The sequence below is a fragment of the Spodoptera frugiperda genome, chromosome 15 (genome assembly GCF_023101765.2).
Source record: "Spodoptera frugiperda isolate SF20-4 chromosome 15, AGI-APGP_CSIRO_Sfru_2.0, whole genome shotgun sequence".
Taxonomy (NCBI): Eukaryota; Metazoa; Arthropoda; class Insecta; order Lepidoptera; family Noctuidae; genus Spodoptera; species Spodoptera frugiperda.
In genome coordinates, this window is record NC_064226.1 from 10,490,325 (window position 1) to 10,512,866 (window position 22,542).

The 22,542-nt window shown below is 37.2% G+C and overlaps 2 protein-coding genes across 2 annotated transcripts in view; one reads left to right on the plus strand and one right to left on the minus strand.

Annotated features, from left to right (window-relative positions):
* LOC118271598 (dynein axonemal heavy chain 8) overlaps positions 1–356 on the plus strand; it is a 48,273-nt gene extending 47,917 nt beyond the window's left edge. Inside the window, exon 91 of the mRNA XM_035587692.2 lies at positions 65–356. Coding sequence (XP_035443585.1) covers positions 65–190 — 126 coding nt within the window. The 3' untranslated portion in view covers positions 191–356. The remainder of the gene's footprint in view (positions 1–64) is intronic.
* LOC118271606 (uncharacterized) lies at positions 351–22,322 on the minus strand. Its single transcript, XM_035587704.2, has 6 exons — positions 21,977–22,322; positions 11,847–11,912; positions 9,448–9,685; positions 5,657–8,593; positions 1,650–1,767; positions 351–1,567 (listed from the first exon to the last, which is right to left on the minus strand). The coding sequence occupies exons 3-6, from the start codon at positions 9,635–9,637 to the stop codon at positions 1,504–1,506; spliced, it is 3,309 nt and encodes a 1,102-aa protein (XP_035443597.1). The 5' UTR covers positions 9,638–9,685; positions 11,847–11,912; positions 21,977–22,322; the 3' UTR covers positions 351–1,503.
* Positions 22,323–22,542: the final 220 nt, after the last annotated feature.

Sequence of the window (22,542 nt, forward strand, 5' to 3'; positions counted from 1 at the left end):
TCCATACTCACAATTGTATATCTGTACTTGGCAAAGCAATTTCACATCGTTTATGATTTTCTAGTGTCCGGTGTACAAAAAGCCAGTGCGTACTGGCTTAACTTTCATCACTCCGCTCTGGTTGCCATCCGCCAAGAGCCCCGAGCACTGGATTCTAAGAGGAGTCGCCATGCTGTGCGACATCAAGTAACATCACATAAAATGTACGTTTTTAGAAGAAGTCAAACGTTTTTAGGAAGATTTTTAGTTTTCAGGAGGTAGGATCAGGAGGTACTGCAGGTGAAGTATTTCGATTTTATTTATTTTTATAATTTTGATCATGGAGTATTTGGTGAAATAAAACAAAAATATTATGATATTCGTGTATAATTTCAAAAGCATTGAGGTATTGCAATTTATTTACATTAAATGTAACACACAATACTGTGGATGACTTTATGGATGGATTACATAATAGATGCTGCTCGAACTCTAAAGGCTATCATACCTATTTCGTGTTTAATTTTTAGTGATTTAAAATGAAAACTTGATGCCATTCAGATATATTAGGCCGTATTCATGGACATTATAATGGACGGAGTCAATTCGCTGAATATTTTATATAACATCATCACATGTAGTAAGTCGGCAGTGGGAATTGTTCTACGATATCGCCTGATATAAATCAATTTAATCGTTGTTTTCGTCAAGGATGGTCAGTCGTCCGAGAGGGAACGGCGCGTGTCGGCGTCGCGCATCGTATTATCTTAGTTTAGAGAAATCTGTTCGATGTTTCCTCGTTAACTCTAAAGCTTTGGCAGTAATATAGGTACACACATCATTATTTAAATATCAGTCTGATTGCCTTTCTAATTCTCATGTGGTGTTAAGGAAGTCTAGTCTTCACTGATAGATAACATCGTAACAAAATGTTCTATGACTACTAGTATATACAAGTTACAGTAAATAACGAGATCTAGCATTCCTAACATACTTTAACAATACCTATCATATAACAGACTACAACGAAAATATAACAGTAGCTACAGCTATACATACAGTCTTATTTTACAAAGCTAAGAAAATTTAGCGTAAATATTAGATGTAAAGTGGCATTTAATGGGGCTAATATTACAAGAGTGGCCAGCTGATTATTGAATTACATTCACATTTGTATTTAAATACATCAATTTTACTTTTGTACAATACAAACAACATCACCATTTGTGTACTAAGCCGTTGTTCAATTGAATAATCAAGCAATTTTCGAGTAGCCCCATTTCACCATCATTATTCATAAGAATATTTATAAAGGTGATACAATATCAGCCTACTTATATTCGTTACACAATAAACAACTTTTAAAAGATAGATAATAATTATTATTTAATACCGGAGACGCTTGAAATGAACGAAGCATCCGTGAAACAAAGTCCCTGAAGTTGCCTTTGGCTATAATGAATAACGTGTAATATTATTGCACTCGATAACACCATTGTCTCTTTGGATACAACTATGTAGGTATTATTCCCGTTTCACGTCGCCGCGGAAATTGCCGAGAGGTTCCACAGATCTCGACCTAGGTGCTCTGAAAAATAAATAAATTTAAGTGTTAAAAGAGCTTTTTTGACTTAGTACGCTGCTTTATTTTTAAATGTTTAATTGTTTACCTTCTTCTTGAAAGCGTCAGTTCTATTTTTCCTTCTTTAACTTGTTTGAAGAGAGATATAGCCCCAGCATGACTTAATCCACGCGTCGGCACATTGTTTACAGATAATATCTCATCACCTGTAAATGAAAATATATGCATTACTAGCTTCTGCCCGCGACTCCGTCCGCGCGGATGTCGGTCTTCGCGTGGAAGTTTTATTTCTCCATTTTGAGTAACTCTGACAATGACATCTTACAAATATCTATTGGACCCAAATACGGCGAGGCCCATAATAATTAAGAAGATCCCTCTATTGAGCTACTGCTGTTGAGCAGAATAAAACTGAAAATAAAGATTTTTTTCTACGTATTTTTCCAGGATAAAAAGTAACCTATTTTATGTCCAGGATAATAAGATATAATTATACCAAGTTTCATCGAAATCAAACCGTTAGTTTTCACGTGATGCCTGAACATATATAGACAGACAGACAAAAAAATAATAATCACATATTTGGGTTTGGTATCGATCCAGTAACACCCTGCTATTTATTTTTTCTATATTTTCAATGAACAGAATTGACCCTTCTACAGATTTATTATAGCCCGCGACTTCGTTCGCGTGGAATAGTGACTTCCGGCAAATTTTTGGTTTTAACCACATAGTTCCCGAATTCGCGGGATCTCTTCAAAAATGAGATGTGGAAGATATTCTAGGGAACTCCTCAAAAATCAACATAATGAGCTCTGCGTTTGAATTTAATAGATGTATACTCACTTTGGGCATTGAAAAAATAGTTTAAAAACGGACTTAAACTAAAGAAATATTATAAATCTTTCCGAACTTAAGATGAAAACTAACTTAAAACTAAAGAATTAAAGAAAGCTACGAATTACGAATTTATAACAATTAAAAAAGAAATTATATTACAACCTATCCTCAATGCTATAATAACCAAGCTTAAACTAAATAATTTAAAAGAAACGACTTAAATCTAATTAATTTATAAATTATAGACTTACAATTTTATTAAAAAAACTAACTACAGTAACTACTAATAATCGATATCAAACTAAACCTACGTTAAATAATTTAACCAGAAAAACCCAACAAATAAACTTATTAATTGACAAATACAACGAAACCAATTTATTTAGAATATACGAAACAGCAGGACCACTACAGACAAATAAATCATAGGACTGGTAATACACTTTTTCTACGATAGTACCGTAGCGCTCGGCCGATACCCAACCAAATGAATGTAACGAAACTTTTTTTACTATTTATTTACTTTTTTTCGATGAATTAAAACAATAACATGAACCGAAGTCGTGTAACGATCAACATAGAATTATTTATAAATAATTTATTTCTTATTTTTATTTTTTGATTTTTGAAATAAAAATATATCTATGTCCTTTCTAAGGTTCTAAACTATATCTGTACCAAATTTCAACCAAATCCGTCAAATAGTTGCGGAGATTAATGGTATAAGCATAGAATGTTCGACGTGATTCTTTAATTTGACATAACTTTTTTATTTATGAACCGATTGACATGAAACAAACACTAAATGTAAATTTAAGCATCCGACAATATATTCGTGAAAACCGCATCCAACTCGGATCAGCCGTTTCTGAGATTAGCGCGCACAGACGAACAGACAAACAGACAAACAGACAAACAGACAAACAGACAAACAGACAAACAGACAAAAAAAAAGTTAATTACATTTTTGGGTTCGACATCGACATAACAATAACCCCTGCTATTTTTTTTATTTTTATTTTCAATGTACAGACAGCACTTTTCTACGATTTTATTATATGTATAGATAGTTAAAAATACGTAAACACATATAGCCTTTGTTGAGCAGTGGACGTCTCTCGGCTGATGATGATGATGATGATGATGAAACACATATAGCAAGTAATTACTAAATATAAAGGTGAAACCGCACTAGCGTGGCACTACAGCGGAGAGGCGCGTGGCGGCACCGACGCGGCGCGGCTTTACATAACCGCACTGTACTGCAGCGAGCGGAAAAAAATCTAATTTGTCGGATACCTGACGAACGAGATGGACGAAATAACTGAAGAAGTGATAGAGGAAGCTTTATTATGCGAAGAGGCAGAACAACTGGAAAGATATAAAAAACCGTCTACATGGGTGCACATAGAGCAATGGGTGCATGATATTCCAAATTCTCGTTTTAAAGAAGGAGAATACCACACGCTTTTTTCAAGACTTTTAAGAGTCCCTACACGATTCCATACTTACTTCAGGATGACAAAGGAGAAGTTGATTTTATTGTAACTTTCGTGAGACATACTAAATTAATTATTATGTTATCGGCTTACTCACGTACTATTTTGACGAGGAACTCGACTAGTTTCAAGCCATGCTAGAGGCTCATATTCATGAGCATGAATATGAGCCTCTAGCATGGCTGAGTGGTTTGAGGGTCAAGCCTTAACATCCGCCCCGGTACGACCGCGATACTGGTGGAGATATGTTGATGACGTATTCGCCGTCATCAACCGGGAACATGTGGCGGAATTCGTGGGACACCTAAACTCGGTGCACGGTAGCATTCAGTTCACCACTGAGGAGGAAAAGGAAGGAATGTTGCCGTTCTTGGACGTGCTCGTGAGACGTGAAACAGACGGCCGCCTGTCACACACGGTTTACCGTAAACCGACACACACAGACCGGTACCTACGAGCCGACTCACACCATCATCCCTCCCACCTTGCCTCTGTTCCCCGTACTTTAATCAACCGGGCACTGAACCTGTGTGATCCCCAGTACATTGACGCAGAACTTGATCACCTTAGACGGGTACTGGAAACCAATGGGTACAACTGGCGCCAATGTACTCGACTGGCGAGTAATTCATCAGGTAAAAGACGACCGGCAGTTGCGGAGCGGACTCCAGCATTTTTACCATTCGTGAAAGGAGTAACCGACACCATCGGACACCTGTTACGCCGTAGATACAGCATCAGGACGATCTTCCGCCCACCCGGTCAATTACGAAACTTGTTACGCTCGCCTAAGGACAAGGATCCACTGGCAGTTCCCGGGGTATACATGATACCGTGCGACTGTGGCTCGAGTTACATTGGGGAAACTCGCCGCAACATCACAACCAGACTCAAAGAACACATACGCAGTGTGAAGAACAGGGACACCCATACATCGGCAGTAGCCGAGCATGCTTGTAGCGCGGGCACGGCTCATTTCCTTCGCTTCGACAAGGTCTCCGTACTAGCGAGGGAGAAATACTTTGTACCGCGGAAAGTACGTGAGGCCATCGAAATAAGTCGCCGTCCCAACTTCAACAGAGACGGTGGCTGGGCATTACCACCTGCCTGGAAGCCGAGTCTACAATCTGCGTCAACCTACAATGTTGCGGGTCTGGAGTGTGACACAGTGAGCGCGGTATGTAGCACCGTTTTTGCGCCGACCCGAGAATCGAATCTAACACCTGCGCAGCCGCCGGCGAACGAGTCTAACGAGCCAACATCGTCGCGCGCGCCAGATAGTGCGCGCGATTCCAGACAGAGGGCGCGATGGGCGCGATCCTCGAATCGCCAGTAGCAGCGCGACAATCGCCGCGTCGTGTGTCGCGGAATGCTGCTCATGAATATGAGCCTCTAGCATGGCTTGAAACTAGTCGAGTTCCTCGTCAAAATAGTACGTGAGTAAGCCGATAACATAATAATTAAAAGGAGAAGTTTTATGAACTATTGCAAATTATTAAACCTCATATAGAATTGCAGCTAGCTATGCCGCACTAGCGGCAGCGGAGCTGCGCGGCGCGACCGGAGCGGCAAAATATTCTCCGGGAGTCAACTTTGTCGCGACGCTTTGTTGCAGTACCGCTACAGTGCATTTTATTCCATAATAAACAGTGGCAATTATATTTTTTGCCGCGCCTCTTCGCTGTAGTACCGCGTTAGTGCGGTTTTACCATAAGAATTATAAAATATTGGTTTAATAATAAATAAATATAGTTACCTTCAAAAATGGTACCCTTGTCAGCCGCTTGTCCATTTGGAAATACAGTTTTAACGAAAATACCCATTTGGCCTTTTGGCGAATCTGTTCCACCAACAATACTGAAACCAAGGCTTTTATGACCCTGCCCTTTCCAAAATTCCACTTTGTGTAAGGAACTGTGCGCGTAGTGTCCTCCATGTTGGTGGTTATCTTGATGCAAGGCCGCTGAATGTTCTTGGAGCCTCGATACATGCGGACTCGGGCTGGGAGAACATCGCTGAGATCCAACTCTGCTGAAAAATCTACTTCGACTACTATTTCTTAATTGTTCAGGAATGCTTTCAAATGATCTGTTCTGGTACAGTCTCGGTACGTGTTTTATGTAATGTGAAAAGTTATTTTCTTTGATTTCGTTAGTTGCATTGTCCCCGTAGACGGAGTAAGGTCCTGTTGACGGAGGTCTAGAAGTATGAAACGATATCGGTCTGTAGTTGTTGCCTTGGTTAGACCTAGGTGTTGGTGACGCCCTTAGTGAAATTTCAATATTCGTAATGTTTTGCAATGAAGCTGACTGGGAGTAGCAGTGCCGTTCTAGCAACTTTTCGTCGTCACTCTTCTGGTTTGAGAGTATTGGACCATTATTCACTTGGATGCCAACTTCACATTTTCTTTGATGATCTGTTCTTGAATTGGAATCACAATTTACCTGTTCGGTTGATCGTTCTTTGGTTCTATTGCTAATATTGTTGTGATAGAATTGATTTTCAGCTGGAAAATGTGTTTCGATCGTTATTTGCTTTGAGGGCAAAGGTTTCTGAACAGTCTGCGATATAATGTCCGGGGGTACGTTGGATGTCGGGAGAGTGACAGTATTTTGTTCTAATGGCTGATTATTTATAATCCTACTTAATGTTATAGGGGTTATTTCATCGTGGGCCATTACGAGATCTACTTGATACCTTTGAAATAATGCCCCGTCTTCAATCGTAGCTTCAGTTGAACAAGAATTAACTATATGCTGCACTTCTTTAAGCGATGATAGACCTCGCAGTACTCTGCCATTAACATTGACTATTTCATCCCCTATTCGTAGCCTTCCATCTCTATGAGCTATACCGTCAAAGTCTAACTTGACAATAATGTATCGAATTTCAAAATTTGACCCGCTGCTATCAAAATCTACCCTGTGTTGTGCTAAATAAACACCAAGACTCTCGTCTAGCCTCGATTTTAATAGTCTTATTTTTCTAAACCTTTTAGTGCAAGGCCCTCTACCTAAAATATCTGTTTCGGAAACATGGTGCATTGGTGTAGGATGCTCTACCATAATGTCTTGATTTGATGATTGTTCAATAGGGATCAACTGAGAGTGTAAAAACTTTATTTTTCTCGTCTGCACTCTTTCGTCTAATGTTATCGTTTTATAGACATATGGTTGTTTCTTTATAGTTTTCTTTGGAAGCGGCGGTGGTTTTGAATCTATATGTTCAAACATATTATTCTTTATACTATCACTAGGAAATTTATGGATGTTATCCTTATTTTCATTTCCATAATCGTAAGAATTACTTTTCTCTACAGGAAATAATGCACACGGGGTAGAACTTCGTCTGATTGGAACTTGCACTCGACCAAAATTTATTTTGTGATTTAAACTAAACTGTCTTGAAAAGTTTCCATGATTCCCTTCGTAATTCATATCCATTGATTCCTTGCGACCGGAACCATTATGAAAATGTGAAGAATATCCTGGCGGAGAATGGTTACTGTGGTCATCGGTGGGTCGACCATCACTATCATATCCAGACTCATTGGAACTAACATAATTACTAAGACGATGGGTTTGCACTTCTGCTTGTTCTGGCGCATGGTGAATGCTTTGCGAAGACGAAGTTATTTCCGTTTTAATGTCTCGCAGCGATCCTAGCACAGAACTATATTCGTACACTGGTAAACTATTTCTGTTCCGTGGAATAAGCATAGGATCATAATCCAAAGGCGTTCTGTGCGAAATCATTGAAGATCTTCGAGGTACGTCATCCATGCGTCCAATCTGATACATACTGTCATCTATTTCATTTATACTTCTCATGGAACTTCGTGAGAAGTCGTAATCTTTTCTTAAAGCATTATTAAATAGAATATTTTCGTCATGAATAGATATACTGTCACTACTCTGATATCTTTCCTCTGATCGAGAATTCGTAAAACACATTTTATCTTTTCGAAATTTCGGTGATTTTCTATCAATTCTTTCAGATAAACTTTGTCTCAGAACACTGGTTCTTTGCTGAGAAGCCATACTGTTTTCTTCTGGCAATACTGACAATTTTGATCTTAAAAACGCATAAGGAAAATTTGGTTTTTTAGAAGCTCCATTATTATTTTGCCCGTCATTAAGATTGGTTATATTGTCACAGCTAACTGCTTTGGCTGATGACGTGACCAAAGTGTCTTCGGACAAAACATTGTGTTTCTTAGGCGAAGTTTTACTCTCATTATCAGCATTTTGTAAATCGATGTCATCTGATGGGTCATCAGCTTTTACATAAGTGGAAAGATGAGAAGTAGAACAACTTCGATATAACGATGGTCCATTAGCCACAGGATAGTTTTCAGGAGTTTTATGCATATTCAGTGACTGAGATTTAGCTGAATTTAACATTCCTGTAGAACCCATCCTGTGGAAAAATGATTTGAATGGACTGGGCGACCTGTCTCGTGAACCACTTCTGATAGAGTCAGTATCATTGTCTTTTTTTAACGATGTGGAATCAGAACTACTTCGTCCCATTTTCCAATGTTGCTTCTTTTTATACTGCCCGGTGGAAACATTAGTGCAGTCTTCTTTGATAATATCATCGTTGGATTTTGTTTCCTCCGATATGTCTTTACTATCGGTTTTCTTTAACATTTCAAGTTTTTTACCCATTCGGCGACCCCACGTAGCAAACACTGAAAAAATATAAAGAGATTGTAAATAATTTTTTCATTGATTATATCTTTCATGTACTTAAATATAAGACACTTACACCCGTATTCACAAACGATACTTTCCTCAGTGAAGTAGCAACGCTCTGCGAAGGAAGGCATTTCCCACTGCGTAACATCTGGCAAGCCTTTCAATTCATAAACGATACTTAAGCGACCCTTGTCTAAGCAAACCCGTAGCGTTGAATAGAGCTCTGTGATTGGTTCTCGTATGTTGCGTATTTCACGTCGCTGCTTGACGTTCATATCAGTTGTCATACAACAACGTCAAAACATAAACAGTTACCGGTAACCAAGAACAATTTTGAGTTGTCATACAACAACGTCAAAATATAAATAGTTACCGGTATCCAAGAACAATTTTGAGTTGTCATACAACAACGTCAAAACATAAACAGTTACCGGTATCCAAGAACAATTTTGTTAATATTTGTGTTGGTTTTATATTCACAAATATGGATACAATAACAAAATCGGGATCCCTAAACACAACTGTCTGTCTGTCTGAAAAATACTTATATTTCTCTAACAAGAAATAAACCTTGTGACATCTATTGCCATTGACAATGGCTATGCGTTGCTTAAAACAGCTGGTAGGCTACTTTAGCTGTGCGTTCATTTTGAAGGACGCATAGTACCAGCTGTCACTCAAGTATTGTTTATGAATTAGATTTAGGGGCCCTGTGCGCTCGCGCGCACTAAGAAACCGCATAGTATCGTTTGTGAATACGGGTGTAATACTCTAGATGCTGTATTTGCTATAGGCAAATAATTAAGACAACAATGTAGAAAGTTATAATTATAACAACGAGTAGTACCTTTCTTCATTTCCTTGACATCATCCTCCATAACCATGGCTGGCAGTGCGGTTACGAGCGTGAAGTCGTGAGAGACGTGCGGCCCAGTATCGGCGATGTCTGCGGCGGCGGCGTCTCGGCGCGGAGACGGCGTCGCGACGGCACGCGGCCCGGTCACTTCCCTGCGCTTCGGCCCGCGGAAGAGGCGCATGATGACCGATCACGCAACCATCGCGCCACTCCGCACGCGCCCTCTGCTCTGAAATTTAATATATTCTTTATCAGGACTAACTAAATTTATCTCAACTAAAGTTGCTTCTTGTTACTACACGTTGTATATTATCAAACGAAGGACGTAAAACTATTAAGATGCACTATTCCATTCAAGTTCTTGTAATGACTCTTGCATGTTTTATGTTTTTTCAATAAACCTAATAGTTAGATATCCCATCTAACTCTAAGGTCTACTTAAAAAGACGCATCATGCCATTCAGGATGTTAACCGTTTCCCGACTGTCATTAGAGCAACGTGATTGACGTACGCACCGTAATTATACTAGTATGGTAACTAATAACATAATATAAGCAAGGAATAAGTAGTAGCGTTCGAGTTTATGTTGCGTGTACGAGAAGTGACTCATAAACGAGTCCCCAGTCCTACAGGATGACCGGAAACCCAAGCTCGGAGAAGTTAGTCTTATCTAATGTCTGTCATCCCGCTCCAATCTAGCTCAAGCTATTTTTCACTGGGTAGGAACTCTCATGAGACTTAGTTGTGGACTCACGAGAAACGAGCGTGTTGATTATAATTAATATCTGAGCACTCCGTTACAGGAAATACGGTAGATAAGAAAGCTTCATCTGGCTTGTTGGACGGATTCAGTGTCGTAATAAACTGACCAGCAAACAGTTATTTTTGTTTATTGATTAGCAATATGTTTATTTGATAAAGGTAATTAAAATGCTTTCTTTAATTTGTTGAAGATGCCTACTATTTTAATAAAGGTAAATTATATGATTTATGTATAGGTATGGTTTGAACACCAATGCAACTAATGATCCGGTACTATTAGGTGGTAACTATTTCTATTCTTGAAAATATTTGTATAGCTACATTTCAACGTTTAGGAAAATAATGGAGAAAGCTTGTGTTTGAGTAGTATTATTTATATTTGTGACACCATCTTCTTTTGGTACAGCCCACTAATATGTAATGCATGATAGATTAAGGGAGCTGTCAGATTCAGATGTCCGCAACTCGTAGACGGTGTGGGTATTTTTTTATTTACTATTTTACTTCCATTATTCATTACTATAACTGACCTAATAGACCTTAAGGATTATGAAAGTAAGGAGTGGCCTCCGAAAGAAGTGGAAAGAGATTAGAGAGGTCTTTGCATGCAGTGAGACGATCGCGGCTAAAATAAAAAAAAAATCTCAAAAAGAATACCGAGTTAATTCAGTTCATAATATTACGTAATTACATAAGGTAGTTATTATTTGCATCCTCTACGGTAATTGCGTAATTTGAGTATTGTCACAAGCTTGCAGTCGACAGACGACAGCTGCGGAAGCTTACAAACAAGTAATAGTTTAAATATCAGTGGATTAGTCTCCTCTTAAGATTCCTAGCGGGCCCGTCACTTCAGTCTCTATTCTTGGACCTGATTTGTATACGCACCACCTTGGCAATTATGTTTTTCTAACTGCCTCGGCGACGAGCGGCGCCAACGCGGATATGAGTATTACATCTTATAGGAATATGTACCTAATCTACTAAGCAATTACTTTGTGGTTTTTTCTAATGGGAATCATTTTAAAGTTTAATCTTTGACTCTTCGAATTGTGATTATTTGATTAAAGACGCTGATTTTCTCAATATTCACTTCTTTAAGAGTTGATATCATGATCAAAGTGTACCAAGGTTAAATCGTAATATTGAAATATTGCGCGTGGACAGTGTATGCGTTATTATAATAAGGTAGCTAGTAAAGTAAGTAGAGGCCCGAGGCTCGCGTTTGACGGACATTGACATCGAGTCGCGGGGCAGGTGCGCAGCTCTAATAGCGAACGCGCGGTACATAGTATGTTGCATGCACTACGTTTTACTTCTACTAACTTCTTTCATTTTGGCGAAACCCTAATTTATGAACAATATGATGATCTTACATTTGAAAAAAAGGTTATTTTAAAATTATATTAATGGAAGGACGTTTTTTTAGATATACTATCACTATTCAATAGTATGTTCCTTAATCCTAATAAACCGTCTTTCACCTTTAAAAGTTATCTACCCTTCAATTCTTTCCCAGTTTACAAAAGGTTACAGGCTATTTCAAATTATTTGTTAACACTCAGATTTGAGCACTGTAAAATGGCCTTAGTGGCTGGCTGAAGTAAAATTAAGTGCGGTGACTCACCTCATACCAGTGCACATGGGGAGACAACGAAGCAGGCAGCGCGGGCGCAGGCAACGCGACGCTTCACTGAAACATTATATTGCCTTTATAAATATGAAATTCAATGATAGACACGGTAAACACTACCTGCTAATTAAAACTACTTTCACACGATAACCGTGAGATACAAGTATCACAAATAATGTGTCGCATGCCAGCGGCGATACGTATCAAATCTAGATTAGAAGTTAATGCATTGAATATTTTGATCTCGTAATATGATTGTGCATGCCACTGCTTATCGCGTATCGTAACTAATAAGTACTTATAAATATACTTTTATTTGATGACTGGTGGCTAGTGATCGGAAACATAAAAATTCCGTCACGTAGAGAGTGTTTTATCGCCATCTATTGCAGGACAATAGGGCGGTGCGCGTTGACAGAGCGCAAGCGCAAGGTATCCGTGCTGGTAACAGTCGCACCGCGTACTATGTCATACTTGCTGACAGCTGACGCGAGACCTATGTGATGGGAAAATAATTTACCATACAGATATCTTAAAACCGTAAATGTACCTAAATAGCCGCGAATGGTTTATTTGTAGAAAATTCAACTTATGTTTAAAATAATAGGAAATTGATGGGCACATTTTTTTAATAAAAAACATTTGACACCCAGGTTTTTAAACGGAATTCCTATCTCATCACAACCTGTAAAATTAGAAACGGCTGTCATCAAATTGGGTGAGACGAGATTCCATTGTTTTGAAAGTTACATAATTTCTTTGTGAACGCTTTTACAATACAACAATGCATGCAATTGTGAACATTAAATTGACAAATATGTAGGACTATTTTGCATGGACGCCTGCTTTTTGCTTTGTGACTGAAATATGAGTTTTAATTAGAGCGGCCTACATAGAGGCTGTCGGGGAAGCAAGTAAGGCACGTAGGCAGCTAATCTTCAGCAAAGCTACTCGGCTCTGAATGACAAGTATGCTTGCAATGAGACGTGATTAAACACACGCTCGGCGTACAGTTAACTCTTGACGTGATCTTCGTAACTACCACACCGTTTATCCTGATGCTAGGAATGCATCCACGCTACGTCAATGAACCACATTCATGATTAAAGAGGCAGGGTACTCATCACGATTAACTTTAATTAACATATTTAACTAAGTTATTGACGTTTAAGTACAATGTTTGAGTATGTATGAAATTGCAACGCTACAAAATTTAATATTTTCTTAATATCAATGTATGTATTAAAATGCTAATTTGTAAACCGCAAGGCGTACTGGTGTATTTAAAAACACTGAATAAATACAAATAAGTAACAAAAAAGAATTCCCTAACATTCAAAACTGCAAATAAATTCATTGTTCGTAGAGACTAACAATATAAACACTTCATGTAAGCATGCTTTGGCGGTAACTCAAGAAGCACTTACGACCACAAATAAGTATAAATGATATTCATTACAAGTACATGTACTTATATTGTAAACCTATTATAAAACGCAGCCTCTACCTACACTAAAGACACTAAATAATACATTACAGTCATTTTATGTGATAGAGTAATATTAATTTTATTTATCTGCGCTTCAAATTTTAATTTCGAATGTCCTGTTATTTTTTGTCTAAGTAATCTACAAACATCGTCACGGCCTCATCTAATACGATTTCAAAGTACTTACACTTTTAAATAAATTCATGAAATTAATAGTGGATAAAAGTATATTCGGCTATTGGCGAATTGGGATGTACAATCTATTGTTTCCAAAGATTTTCAGTATTGTTAAAACACCTATTGTCCTGTTTAACTCATGAATGGAACTATCGAAACAACATGTAGTGTAATTTTATTATACCTACATTTCGTGAGACATACAAAATTAATTTAATAAATAGAGGCTCCTATTCATGAGCAGCATTTGATTCAATTCAGCGATTGTCGCGATATGAGCCTCTGGCATAGCTTGAAACGAGTCGAGTTCCTCGAACAGTTACTTGAGTAGGTCGATAACATAATGTAACAAACTTATTAACTTATTCTGTAAACTTAAATGTTGTTTGTGATAATTATCGAATATCATAACGTGTTGGACCTACAGTCTATCCGTGCCAAGATCATCAGTGTAAAGTTTCACTCAGTTAAAACTTACGTCTATAATGTGCACAGCAAATTGTAATTCCGCAAATCGCAATGTAAGTTTCTTACTTTGTACGAGTAATAAGTTTCTAGCGGTTACTGTTTTTATCTTTGTATATTACATCGGAAATGTATGTACGAGATAATTTTAATGTCAGCTTAATGAATGTAGATAAAATACGTTGCATATTTTTAATTCAAACACAATTTTACTCTCGGTTATCTGCCGTATATTCAGCCCAGTAACGATAGAATATTCTTTAATTCATTATTTGGACCATTCCAGATCCAGTTTTATTCCTATGATAGGAATAATATTTTTTGTTATTTATTTACTTTAGTTTGTGCTTTATCAGATTGCGCCTATGGTTAGGCACAATGCTGGTTTAAAATAAAACCAAACTATTATTATTTCAAGTTCCACAAATCACATATTCAAGTACAAATACATGGTTTGCAAACATTGTAAGCTATTTGGTACTTGTAAGCTATACCTTCTATCCGTGCGCGTGCGCTGTCTGTTATTTGCCCATAATTAGCGATGTGCCGTTAATCAGAAGAAGCTGGCATCTTTGACATGCACAGGTGCACGACAGGTTAACAAATATGTACGTAACAAGTACCTGACCACCGCAATACCTTAACCATTCCTTTTAATTATGTGCATCGTTACATAAATCACTACCATGTTTAATGAAACAATAAGTCACGTAATAAGAAGTTTAAATAATATGATTCCCATCAAATTAAGATTAAAAGGCCGCTATTATGTCTGTTACACAGGCAATTTGTCGTGGGTACAGTTAGGGAACAATTTACAAGCACGTGGGCGGGCGGGCCGGCGCGCGCGCACCGTGGGCGGACGGAACCATTCAAGAGAAATGCTCTTTGAAACTATCTATCCTCCTACAGCCCAATGCACTTTTACGATCTCCTACAAAACACGGCTTAATAAAACTCTAACACCTTTACAATGCCACGTTCGTTGTGTAACCAAACAATGACAAGAATGTAGACGGCTGGTAAACTCGACAGACTTGTCTAAGAAAGCAATTACTTTTGTTGTACTAATACCTTTTAATACTCTCGTTTGTTTTACCGCTTTCCGGCAAATAAAGTACCTGTCTTTTGTTTAATTTTCAAGGGCTTTAAAATTGTTAACAGATGAGCTCTGGTCAATGCTTTCCGCTTGTATAGGTACCTATTTAACACCTACTATCATATACCGGTATAGGAAGCTAAGTGGCTCCACCTTGCGTAAACCGAACGAAGATAAATCAAGCACGTCCAGCTATGAGACATTAATAGCTTGCAATAAAACAAACTCGACGGTTTCCTGTCACTTAATTTGATCCCAATCATTTCACTTTAATACCTTCTTACGATTACTTACTTTAATTAATTTTATATTTATTACCGGCAGTGTGTAGCTGCGGAATTTTCTCTACTCACGTACATTCGTTTATGAACAGATAACAAGATTTGCAAACGTGGTTAATGATTAAAAATCAAATATAAATCAGCGTGTTATTATCAGTAAATTGTTTTACATTAACGTGATTTGTGCATACACGTGAATCATCAGTAATAAACACATGATGAACAAACGTTCATTGCCAAGGATAAATTTATTTTATTAGAACAGTAATAATTCCCACCACTCCGCGTAACACAACACGGTGAGTACCTAGGTACATGATACTTTCTCGTAGCTCACAATAGCTTATTATAATATAATAATACAGTATGTTAGCGTCATCGTAATGATCAAGCACTTTACTTTTCAAAACAAGTAGATCGGATCGCCACACTATCACAGCCACGCTATATTATCCGGAACTCGCGATTTCGATTTGTTCCACGTGTGATTAACAGAATTCACCAATTATCTTGAGCAATTATCTCTAGTTGTTGTTGGTTATGCTTCACGGTCATGGAACGATTTTCGAAGTAAAATTATCAAAAACAGAAATGTTACCGCAATGATTCATCGCCATCGTTCATCCCGGTTTATTACAACTTTTGAACCATGAGTCTCTTGTTGCGGTTACCCGATGAAGGTACTCACTAACCTCAGTTGTAGTTGCTTTGATGACTGACAATTCTATACATTACGTAGAATTAAATTCTACGTAAGACGTCAAACGATTAAGTTACATATTTTTCTTATTCTACTGGTACTCGCTAAGCAGTAATTCAATAATTGAAATTTTGTTAAAGCGTAAATATATTTATTTTCATTTGATAGGTATTTTATGTTTACTACATCCTTTAAGATAATTTCTAAGTACAAGATTTACACATTATACGTACCCAGCAACTATTTTCGATGTCTAATATAGAGCTGCGAGCTGCGAGCGTAGCCGATTAACCGTAACGTGGTCAAATGTACGACGACGAGTAGTTTAGTTACCTAAAACAGTTGCGTGTTACTTCGATTGTAACGAATAACTTGATCCAGTGAAAGCCGTGTTACTTAATATACGTAATAGGCACAGAAATACGAATTCCTGGCACCGAGCCATTCACGAGCATCTTTGATTAGTAAAAATTAAGATTCCAATTAATACTTATCTCGGCTCCGTGGAACCTGTTCGCTTCCGGAGTTACGCGAAACCAGTTCACCGCCCAATTTGTTTCTTTTTAAAATTACTTTTATAAATGTCTGAATGGTTCGCCGGCGCTGTTATTAAGTAACTGCTCGATTGGGTAATTGAATGGGTGTTAACGCGTTATATTTTTAGACATACGCGTGTATAAATAGATGTTAATCCTTATTATACTTGCTTAATATTGTAAATGAATTCTCTTCTATTTCATGTTGCAATAAAGCGCTGTGACTTTTGCGCCTAGAGATAAGCTACGCGTTCGGTTGCTGGACAACAGAGATAGATTTAGGCTCCTTATTTTCCGTGAGGTTTATGGCCAAGAAAAATTCAAGAGAAAAGCAGGCAAACAGGGAAAGTCATTGGTGGTGACAACGGAGTTCGCCGGGTTTGCTAGTGTAGAATAAAATGTATACCTATAAAGACTTAATAAAATCCTTGCGCGCTTCTTCAATACTATCGAGGACCCGCTGACACAAATGTAATGTAATAACATTTTGCAACATAGTCTATGAGGTGAACTAATAAACTCGACGATGGTCGTGTACTAATCATAATAAAAACTTTACTTCAGTTACTTGCATTATGTTACCGTCTCCAAGCATTATTTATTGTAATGGAGGCACCAGTTTCTGTCATATTATATTATTTATATAAACGCTGACCTTTGTGCTTATTATAATAATTTGCTCATTGTCTCTATAACTATCGTCTAGTTCTCACACAAGAATTTTTCAATAGACAAGTATTTCATAATTCATAATATTACTCGACGACTAAAATAAACTATCTGAAAATGTGTTAAACCAAAATGTTTTAAGTTCTACATCACAGTGATTATAGGATCCGACCTTTGTAGAGACTGCGCGGTTGGCGCAGTGGCTGGGCAACTAGCTGCAGCGTCACGTGTAGCAGGTTTGATTCCCGCACAGAGCAAGTCTTTGTGTGATCCGTAAATTGTCATTTCAGGTCTGGGTATCATTTATATATGAATTGAATGTTTATAAACGCACCCAGGACACAGGAGAAAATCCTAGTGTGAGGCAACGTTCAAAAAAACAAAAAAAAAAGATATTCATATTTTTTGTTTTTATGCTTTGAATCATCAACAATCTGTTTGATTGTACACAAAGCATAAATTTCAATATTTTATTTTGAAACGAGTTGGTGGCATTTGTGCTAAATATTTAGTTCATATGCATGCAACCTAAGAACGTGTTTATGATTTCTGTGCAAAAGCAAAACAGCTACCGAATCCAATCCCGCATGTTAATAAATGTTTCGTCGATAAGTAACCAAAGTATGAATAATTCAGATATAATCTATATTTTAATAAAATTGTTGCAATATTCCATTTTAGAATTAGTTATTCTCATTGGCTGTATGGTCATTGGATGTCTAAAGTATTAAGATTTCGACAGGATTTACTTTTATAATCTTGAACAACGCGCTCTCGACCGAACATTGAAACATAGTAGAACATTTAAGTATTATAGTCATTGATTGCCGTGCTCTATTTTAATTTTATTATTCCCTATTCCTATAATTCGATATAAATAATTCTCAAGATGCTGTCATACTTGACATACAAAACATCCGCATTCTATAATCCGAAGCGATTACGCGAGGCCATGACTTCAAACGCAGTGGAAATGAATTCTGCTAAAATACGTTCTGGCGCAGCGTGTACGAGTATGTATGTTTAATTACCGAGGGCGATGTTGATGAATTGTCCAGATATTAATGCGCGAGACGGTCTGGTGGCATCCAGGCCGCATGTGCGTGCGCGCACCACGGCCCATTGCGGCCGGACTCAATGAGCTCTGTTTTATCTCAAGTAAAAACTATAATGTTTGCAGATTAGCTTCGAGATGTGTGCTTACTTTGTACGCAAGTGTAACACACGTACGATGCATGTTTTGAACATTAACAACTGGTTGCAGTTGATAAAAGTGTGCTCACCGTTTAAATATTTACGCAAACGCGTATTCTAGCGGCGTGTGCCATTATGAATTCATGATCACGATGATTATTTCGCTCACCATGATTTTCAAACCTTGATAGTGTTGCTTACCCGTTTTATAAACATAGTAAAGTACAACGTTACTTAACAACTTGACTGTAGTAAACACAAACAAAGAGGTATCTACACATACACTGCTAGATGGAAGTGCTACCTAAGTAATGTGTACAAATAGGTACCTACATAAAACGTAAACAGCTTATGTTAACCCACGTGTGTACATTGGAGTTGTATTTATGTAAATGTCGGTAAATGCATTTGCTTTGAACTATCATTATTGTTACAGCAAAGTCATTTTTAGTTCTTGTCAAAAGTGCTTCTAAGAAAAATAACATGTTTTAAAAGAATATCAGTTTCTCTGTGATATTACAAAGTGACAGTGACTCAAATGCAAGTGGAAACTGAGTGGAGGTTGAGGATGCGGGCGTTGTAAGATTTGTATCGAGGCTCTAGGTAAGTACGCCACAAATAATGCGCTACACAGGATGGTTTCGAAGTTATTTATGTTATTGCACACATTTTGATGTTCCATAACGGATATGGTTAAGTACTTTACAACATATTTTAAGTATAGGTTGTAAAGTATACGTACCTTCGTACTGAGGTTAGTTTACCACAACTCACATGCAACCTTGAGCTTGTTACTGTCACAGCATTTCAAGCATCGATTAGCACGACAAATTAATAATAAGCACTTGATCTTAATTGACATTTTGGTATTGATATAATTAATTAATGTTTTGTCGTTATTATTTTTAATCATGTTATTTATATAAATAAAGATTATGTTTTACAAGCAGGTTAGCAGTGAATATTTTACTAAGATACAGCATTGAAAAATATATTTTTCTTACATTAAAATGGTTATAAAATAGAATAGGATGTTTGATCTTAGAAACCCATTTACAACCAAAAAATCCAATGGGATGGCATACGTATTCTTAAATAATTAAACTCTTGTCCATAGATGACAAATGTTCGTTACCAAATGAATTAATTGCGAGGGGCGTGATTAAGTAGTGTCTAGGCCGACTGATATTAATTTAATGCTCATTAAAAAAGAATGGCGAATCAAGGTAAGTGTTAATAGTCCTTAATACTAAAAAATTGCCCAATAAATAGAAAAAAATTGTACAACCCAACAAGTTTGACTGAATACCTGTTATTTGCATGGTTACTGAAATGCCTTTATTTTGTTGGTTATGTTAATTGAATATGTGGGTGACTGTGTTGTTGGTGTGCTTATTGTTAAATAAATAAATAAATAAATATTAAACGTTGGTTGTTTTGTTCATACTTTTATTGTTTAACAAGTTCAGAAAACAAACATTCAAACGTCCTCCAAGGTGGTTGTCACCTAATCATAGTTTTGCATAACGTAGGTCGGAATGCGACGACATTTTACAAACACTTATGTCCAAATACACAAACATCAGTATAATTATAACAACAAACAGTGACTTTGGTGTTTAAGTATTCGGCAGTAAATGTAGCACGATCACCCCTCGGCCGGCATTCACTGAGATCTGTGTAGTGCACAGAATAATCACGGCCATCGGAGTGTTTATTATAAAGTGTAATAAGCGCAAGAGTCGTTAGGCATCTAATGCGAGCGCCAGTCACTGCTTACTGCAGTGGTGCAGTGTGGGCATGTAAACCCCACACATGCGCTGTGTGTCATCTCGAACACGTTGTCTTACACTCATTTGTAGTTTCTGTTTTTTTCAAAAACGTGTGTTAATAAAATTATAGCTTTTGAATACATCCTTAGGCAATAACTGCAGTTTTATTTATTAGTTTATTCTACTAATAAGTACTTGAATAACAAATAAAGCTACCGTCTAGTAGTCTAATAGACAGGCAGTAACAACTATCTATCGAGGTTTATTGTAGTTACACTTTATGTTACACAAACTTATTATTTAAGTAACAACAAGCATGTGTATGAGTGATGATTTTCTTTTTAATTTAATATACGTCTTGGTTAGAAACTGAACAGCAATAATATAATTGTTTAAATTTAATATCAAATTACATTTTGTTTACAACTAGAACTTTGTAAGAACATTTAATCCTTAAGATGTGAAAGCTTTAAAGTTTAATAGGTAAGATGAAAGCAATTTAATCCTTATCTACTGTCAACATTCATATGGAGAATACACTTTCGTCTATAAATTAGGAGTATCATAGTTACATTAATTTAACTTAATATGTAATATTTTGCCCTTCACAAATCAAGAACATAGTATTAAACATTTTCTATTGGATCAATCTTCTTGCTAAACATAATAAGTTAATATGACAATTTGCAAAAATATAACATATATTTTAACACGGAGTTTTTACCGTACAAAGTTTGCCTGATTAAGTAGCTAGTTGAAAGATATTTTCCCATCCATAAGATTTGTTTTTTATATACATAGCCCTGACTAGTCTAACGGAATAGTTAACGAAAAAAGTATCTATCTTTTAATTTATAAATTTTATAGTCATCATATGAATCATACACCATTTCTACGGGCATGCATAATTAAAATAAGCAAAATGCAAAACCTGTGCCGAATGTTTACTTAAATTTCCAGCCTTGAAAGTAATTACTTAAATAAAAACTACTTTCTGTTCAATATCGTGTGGTTTTGAAATATGAAACAAGCAAACAGTTCTACGGTAATAAAATGCAGTTTGTTTCATTGAGAGCAGCTGTTCGGTTCGTTTCTTTCGGTAACTCTTTAATGTTCGCCTCTCGAGTTCTCGGAGTAAAAATATCTGTGTGATCTGTCTGTTACATCCTGACTTCTAAAGGTATAACTACACGATACACACTGCGTCGGAATACACAACGATATGTTTCTTTTGTGTCCCAACAACTACGGAAGGTCCTGTTTGCAAGGAAAGTGTTAGTTTACGTATTGAAATACTACGCTCTATGTTTCCAATGTCAAGCAGCAGCGTAGTAAATATATTTTTACAAAGGTCTGCCTCATGACCACGTTAATATAACAATTCGCGATAAATGCCTTGTAATCAAGACATTGAAGTTAACATTTTACCAAAGCGTATCTTTTGACCCCGTTATTTACTGAGCAGTGTAATATTTTTTATTTTTATTTTCCAATCTGTATTAGCAGTAATTGTATTTTAAGAGCTCACAAACATTTTATGATTTCACGTGAAAGTTTTAAGTATTCCATAATGAACAAAAATTTTACATAACAAAACACACGATTCATTTATTTATTCCAGTCGATCTAACAAAAACTTTTAACGAGAACTTTAATTTATTAAAAGCAATTCAACAAAAAAGAACTTTACAAAATGTTTATCACGCATGAAACTTGAAAACAAATTTAATTGAAGTACTCACATTGGTCCTTGAATATAAAACTTGAAATTCAGTAATTATCCTGAAGTGTCGAATTAAAAAATCTGAAGGCAAATCACATGTGAAACACAAACACGCAAGTATTTAGGAGAGTATCCAGTGGCACTCGAGTGACAGTGTCACGCCGTCGTGAGGAGTCGTTATCAGTACGAGGCGCGTAAAGACATGCGGATCGATCCCAATGCGGGAATGTTTTGATAAGGGCGGGCGCGGCGTGACACTCGGAGCGCGCCCGGAGCGTGGGGCTGGGTGCGCGCGGCGCGACTGACTGCCGCCCGACGGCCGCCGCGGCCGCGCCACCGCCGCCGCCGCACGCCGCGCGCCGCGCGCTGCACGCTCGCAGCTCCATGCACGCGACAAGTGCATCCATTCATTCCACGCGGTTACACTCCCCCGATTTAGCGATCCAAACAATACATTTATGAATAACGCCGATGATAACGACCTAGGCCCATTGTTTTCGGCGCGCGTTGTGTTTGTGTAAACATGTCCCTCTCCGCTCTGAACTAAGTAGATAAATATGTGATGAATGACCGTCTATTTATTAA

Coding starts and splice junctions, on each gene's coding strand:
- LOC118271606 (XM_035587704.2), bottom strand. CDS start 9,637: ATGCGCCTCTTCCGCGGGCCGAAGCGCAGGGAAGTGACCGGGCCGCGT. Junction 1,768..5,656: donor CAAGGGTACCATTTTTGAAG/GTAACTATATTT, acceptor TTTCATTTACAG/GTGATGAGATATTATCTGTA. Junction 1,568..1,649: donor CTGACGCTTTCAAGAAGAAG/GTAAACAATTAA, acceptor TTTATTTTTCAG/AGCACCTAGGTCGAGATCTG.